We start from the raw sequence: 6,000 nt of genomic DNA, 5'->3' as shown, positions 1-6,000 counted from the left end.
ATTTGTTGATCGAATAAATATGCAAACATTATAGATTTATATATATAGGTAGCGCATGCAGTTTGGATGTTACACACGTCACGTTGAACATTATTTTGTGTACATAGTAATCCTAGGTTTCAATTGATTTAATTGTTGATTAACATGTCTTCTATTAAAAAAAAGAAAAGAAAACTGTTGATTAGCACGTCACGCCAGAATAATTAATGAATGTTAATCAATATTCTTTTTGTTGAGTGGCTTCTAAAAATTTCAGATTCTCCTTAAAAATTTCAGATTCTTGTGTCAACATTAAATAATAACTGGTAATCAAGTGCTGTGAGTTCTTCAAAAAAATAAAAAAAAATAAAAAATTTAAGAGTTAATTATTTCATAAATTAGTCTGTGCCTCTGCTCAAATACTTGTTCTGGTGGGCTCATCCTTTCAACTTTGTTTTGGGCTTCTCAAAGCTGGTCTTTAAGGCCGAACTTCCAATCAAAATTGGTGCGGATTTGGGCCCAATCTCAGAAGAGATCCAGAAAGAAACCCTAGTAGTAATTCCTCATCCAAACGCTGCCGTATGGTCCTCCCCTAAGTCCTACTCTTCCTCCTTTCTCGTCATCAAGCTCTGCTCTAAACTCTAAACCCCGAGACCCCCAAATTCTCAAACCCTAAATCCCTAATTTCCTCGTGGTTTTTCTCCCCTTCAGAAAGCACCTCCGATCGTGAATTTGTGTAGAAATTCATCAGGTAAGCATCGGTGACTTGTTTAAGAATTCTTTGAGATTGTTGATTTGAACTTTGGAAATTATTTATAGCTGGAATTTTGAATGTTAAATAAAAAATTGGCGTGATATTGTTGATTGCTAATTAGTGTGTTGGAGAATTAGAATTGAGATGGAAATGCATGTTTGATGTTTTGTTTCGTCTTCTTCGAAAAATTTGAGAACCCATGTTTCAATTCGTCTCTCTCTCTCTCTCTCTCTCTCGTGCATTTTATTGTTTCCTTATATTTTAGCACATTTTGTTGTTTGTGTATTGTTTTGTATGTCTTAGCACCGTTTGTTTCCTGAGAAATTGCTGGGGAAAGTGACGTAGCTACATCAGGTGGGTTGATTTGGCACTTTAGAAAAAAAAGAACGAACTTTGCCTCACTAGTTTGTGTTTTGAGCACACTTCTCTGGCCTAAAGGACTGATCAGATAAAAGGGATTCCACCCTTGTTATTTTCTAGACGAAAATGGAAATTAAATTTGTTGCTTAGATTTCTGGAGAGTGAGCATTATCATTATGCAGTGGTTTTACAAGTACAATGTTTCATGTGGGTGTTCTGTGCTTCTACATTTCTATTATTTTAGGTTGAGGTTATTTTTTTATTTCTCCTGAACTCAAAATGAGAAGAACAAACGTAAAGGCCCTATTTGATATCATGTTGTGTTTTTTTGTTTTCGAAAGTAAAACGATCTGCAGAGATTCCCTTTAGTTTAGTTAATATGCCCTCACTCTTTATTTCGCTTTTTCATTTGCAAAAACAGAAGACGAAAAATGTTACTTAACAAGCAATTAGTCGCCCTTGAGTGTCTTTTTGTTGGTAAGACCTGTTGATAAGATCCTCCAATCTTGCAGGAACAGAGTTATGGCAATGAGTCATGTCAGGTCGTTAAAGAGCCAGATACTTTGTAGGGATGCAGTTGGGTTGGTGTTGCGGCGAACATTTGCCGCCGCAGGTGGTAAAGCAAAAAAGGGCTCGAAAGGCGCTGCAGGTGATGGACCAAAAGCATCATCACTCAGCAAAGAAGTGAAGTCAACAACTGTGGTTGGTGCAAATATTCTCAAAGATGGAGCCGATCTGAAGATCTTGGCAGATTCTGAGTACCCCGATTGGCTCTTCCATCTGCTTGATAAACGCCCTGCTTTGAGTGAATTGCGTAGGAAGAATAAGGAAACTCTCTTTTATCAAGATCTCAAACGTTTGGTTAAGCTTGACACCCGAGCAAGGATCAAGGCGAACAACACTGAGAGGGCCAAGAACTGATGATTATTTTTTCTTTTTCCTTTTTCCTTTTTAAAGGCGTAGAGTTTGTTGAAAGTAAAATAATAATATATGCATATATAAATATCAGGGGCACAAAATGGAAATTAAGTCTGCTGGTATTTGTTGTATGAAATCCAATTCCTCCTTTGGCTGCTTAGTGGGGCCTTTTCTGGATAATATGTCTAATATGTTATCATGATATGTAATATGTAGGAATTCTTTTGTCCACCAATATTTATATAAACTTGTTCAACAAAGAATTTTGGGAATTTCGCTGAAGGTTTGATCTTGAGAAAAGGTCGAGGCTTTTGTTTAGTGGACTTAAATTGACCACGCATATTTTGTAGTGTCCAATATAATTTTTGAAGCTGAGGCATTATCAGGTTCTTTGTATTATGAATGATAAAGTTACTGTTTGTTTCACTAACTCAAACTCAACAATTCAATTCAAATCAAATCATAGTTTAGGATTTAAATTGATGTTTGGTAGAGAACTAAATAAGGACAATTCAAACTATTGATAATAGTTCAAATCTTATAAAATTCTAATAACAGTTTTTAACACTATCTAAACACAGTTCGGATTTTATTTTCACTTTAAATTATAATTTATTTATTTATCTTAACGCCGGTTCAAATCACAATTTAAATCATCACAATTCAAACTAAATCACATAATCCAAACACCGAACTTGTTAAGTTTATTGCGCTAAAACTTATCTTTTGCTTTCCTGTTAATATGTCCGATGACTAGTAAACATTATTGCGGAACAAATGGTATACTTTAATCGTCAAAGTTTTAGGAGAATTCAATAGATGGAAAAGAAAATGAATTTCAAGACGAGCAAGACCGGCTAACGGGTAAATAATGGCAATTTAGTAGACTTTTGAGAGGTAAAAGTACTAATCCGTGCTCACAAAGTCACAATTGTCAACTAAGATAGTCTCCTCAAAACCTTTTCCAAGTTTGGAAAGAAGTGGATGTAAGGGTGGAAAGTTAAAAATAGAAGAGAATTTTGTCCAACAAAAATCAAACTCATGATTTAAGCTTCTTTTTTACTTTTGTGGCCAAAATCCAGTGTCGGAAAGGAGAAGATTTTGCATAGTTTTTGGCTTTGAAAAGGCGACCCTTCTTTGTTGGCTTTGTTCGCAAGTTATAATTGAAATTGATGAAGATCTTGCTCGAAACAACCAAGTCAAGATATGGGTTATCATGATAACTTGACGTAAGCGCACTGTTGCGCCGACAAAGATAATCAACAAAGCTTTTCTCCAAGTGCTTATTTCATTAATAATCCAAAATTAAGTGTAGCACAATATATGCTACTTCATTTACACGGTTATAATTTAAGAAAATAGTTCTGACACAAAAAGGAAAAATAAAAACGTGACAAAAATTGGTATAGAGTAGTACAATATACGGTGAATCTATAACTTTTTTCTTTTATTTTCTATTTTCTCCGCACAAAAAAACATTTTCTTTTCTCTACAATATGATTGCAATTCGTACAACGTGTATTAACCCATAAAAAGGATATATATATATATATATATATATGTGTGTGTGGCAAAGACTGCTTGGGATTCATGGCAACGCCATTTCTAGTGGTGGCGCATGTAAATTTTGACCGTTCGACACACCATAAGTGTTGTTTGGATATATATGTGTGTATTATATATAATATCTATATACATATATGGATATGTATGTATATATATAAGTATGTATGTAGTTTAGCACATATATGTCATGTATAGCATATATATATATGCATGATAAAATGATGTCGTCACTTGCTTTTATACACAAAGCATAAAACAAAAATGAGGGTTGAAGAATTCTCCAATGGACAACCGCTTTAGTGATGAATTAGGGAGGGCATTTCTTTCCCACAGTTAGTTTGAGAGAGAGAGAAAGAAATACACGCACACATAGATATAGATATAGTTTTATTTTATTTTATTTTTTTGGGTGCTTTTGAAAAACATCGTTTTTCTTCGCTTTTGAAAAACCATGCGTTGTTGGATTGGACCACGACCTGGCGTATCTTCTTGGAGCAATGAAAGGACGCCCCTTTGCCTCTGGCATATGGGTTAGAATAGAATAAGCGAGCAACTTAGTCCGTCATAACTTTTAGAGAGAGAGAAAGAGAGAGAGAGAGAGAGAGAGAGAGAGAGAGAATAGACAGAGAGATCAGAAAGAGGCCATTTTGAGGGCAAAAATGAGGACACCTTGTTGTGAGAAGATGGGACTGAAGAAAGGACCATGGACTCCGGAAGAAGATCACATATTGATTTCTTTCATCCAACAATATGGCCATGGCAATTGGCGGGCTCTTCCTAAACAAGCAGGTAACTCAAAGCAGCTCCAAGTATATGTATATACATATAAATATACACACACACACATATATATATATATATATATTCTTGATATATATAATTCTACTAGCTAGTTTATCATACGTGTTTAAGTTAAGTCTCTTGCTTTGTGCTAGTTCATTGGTTTCTCTTATATCATTTCAGAAGCAACAACGCACCTTGATTTTACTATTAAATTATTATTATTTTTTGATGTTAATGTTCATGTTTAGGCCTATTGAGGTGTGGAAAGAGCTGTAGGCTTCGGTGGATTAACTACTTGAGGCCGGATATCAAGCGAGGAAGCTTCAGCAAGGACGAGGAAGAAACCATCACCAAACTCCATCAACTTCTCGGAAATAGGTACCAAAACATAATAACATGATCATATTAGTACAATTCCTGAGTATTACGAAGAAAAAATTAATGTTAATAATATAACTGTTTAATATTGGTATAATATTGTTGTCCAATATAGATGGTCTGCTATAGCAGCGAAGTTACCGGGAAGAACAGACAACGAGATAAAGAATTTTTGGCACACCCACTTGAAGAAGAAGCTTCAACGAAGTAGCTGCTCAGCAGCCACTAATACTACTCCAATCATGAATAGTGATACTATTTACAAACACTACTCTAATGGGTTATTATTATCAAAATATGCCAATATTCCCATGAACAGTACCACCGTCCAAACAATGACACAAAATATTAGTCCTGATCATCATGCAATGGTTGTGGCACCAGCGGTAATACAGTCTCTAGCAATATCACATGCTGATCAACATTCTGCAGCGTCATCAACGGCCGAAATGCAGCCAACCAAGGACCATGCCACGTGGAGTGCATCTGATGTTATAACCAGGAGTCTTACTGATGGGAAGTTATCGGCAATTAAAAGTCTATCAGCAATGGCCAGGTATCCTACTGATGATCAGTCTCATTTGGCTCATACCATGAAGGAGAATGATAACGATATTGGTGGGAAGAAGATAAATGAAGACATAGATTTTTGGTACAATCTCTTTGTGAAATCAGGAGAGCCGTCACGGCCAAGTTGAGATCATATTTTCTGGATGTGGCTTGAGATTTGATCAGCATACAAAATTTTCTTCTTGTTTTTTTTTTTTTTTCCTTGGTGTAGATTTTTCCATGTAATACGGTTTGAAATTCTTGGCTTAATTCCGGTTGAATACATCAATGGAAAAAGTTGGCAAGCTACAAATTTTATTTAAGTTTTTGACTTTCCTTGCCATTTAATTTTCAGTTTGACACTCTCTAAATTAGATTAAGTACTAATCAAAGAAAGAAAAAAAGAGTAAGTATACTTGGAAGGAGGTTCCAATATATTTGGAAGGAGATAAGCCCTCAGTAGACACTCCATGTAATAGGTGAGCAAATTGACAACCTTTTTTCATGCTAGCTTAGTGAGATTTAAATAACATTTCATTTAGACAAGACTGGTACCATTACTCAAAAGTTAAATATTGAAGCAATCTTATATATCATCGCTATTTTTATTACATCTTTTCCACATGGTAAAATTCACATATTAATTTCTAGAACTACTGATATGCAATGCAGGGCGAAAAAAAATAAAATCTTAAAAGAGAGCCAAAAAAAAA

The 6,000-nt window shown here is 34.9% G+C and overlaps 2 protein-coding genes across 2 annotated transcripts; both read left to right on the top strand.

The window, feature by feature from the left end:
- The first annotated feature begins 572 nt into the window (after nt 1-572).
- Nucleotides 573-2,336, top strand: LOC21407257 (39S ribosomal protein L54, mitochondrial). The gene is made up of 2 exons (XM_010103935.2): nt 573-730; nt 1,606-2,336. Exon 2 carries the CDS (start codon nt 1,616-1,618, stop codon nt 2,012-2,014), a length of 399 nt encoding a protein of 132 aa, XP_010102237.1. The 5' UTR covers nt 573-730; nt 1,606-1,615; the 3' UTR covers nt 2,015-2,336.
- A 1,712-nt stretch (nt 2,337-4,048) lies between these two features.
- Nucleotides 4,049-5,588, top strand: LOC21407256 (transcription factor MYB4). Its single transcript, XM_010103934.2, has 3 exons — nt 4,049-4,366; nt 4,609-4,738; nt 4,854-5,588. Exons 1-3 carry the CDS (start codon nt 4,237-4,239, stop codon nt 5,434-5,436), a joined length of 843 nt encoding a protein of 280 aa, XP_010102236.1. The 5' UTR covers nt 4,049-4,236; the 3' UTR covers nt 5,437-5,588.
- The last annotated feature ends 412 nt before the right edge of the window (nt 5,589-6,000 follow it).

The sequence above is a fragment of the Morus notabilis genome, unplaced genomic scaffold (assembly GCF_000414095.1).
Source record: "Morus notabilis unplaced genomic scaffold, ASM41409v2 Scaffold205, whole genome shotgun sequence".
Classification (NCBI taxonomy): domain Eukaryota; kingdom Viridiplantae; phylum Streptophyta; class Magnoliopsida; order Rosales; family Moraceae; genus Morus; species Morus notabilis.
This window is presented reverse-complemented; position numbering and strand designations above follow the sequence as displayed.

Coding starts and splice junctions, on each gene's coding strand:
- LOC21407257 (XM_010103935.2), top strand. CDS start 1,616: ATGGCAATGAGTCATGTCAGGTCGTTAAAGAGCCAGATACTTTGTAGG.
- LOC21407256 (XM_010103934.2), top strand. CDS start 4,237: ATGAGGACACCTTGTTGTGAGAAGATGGGACTGAAGAAAGGACCATGG. Junction 4,367..4,608: donor GGCTCTTCCTAAACAAGCAG/GTAACTCAAAGC, acceptor GTTCATGTTTAG/GCCTATTGAGGTGTGGAAAG. Junction 4,739..4,853: donor CATCAACTTCTCGGAAATAG/GTACCAAAACAT, acceptor TGTCCAATATAG/ATGGTCTGCTATAGCAGCGA.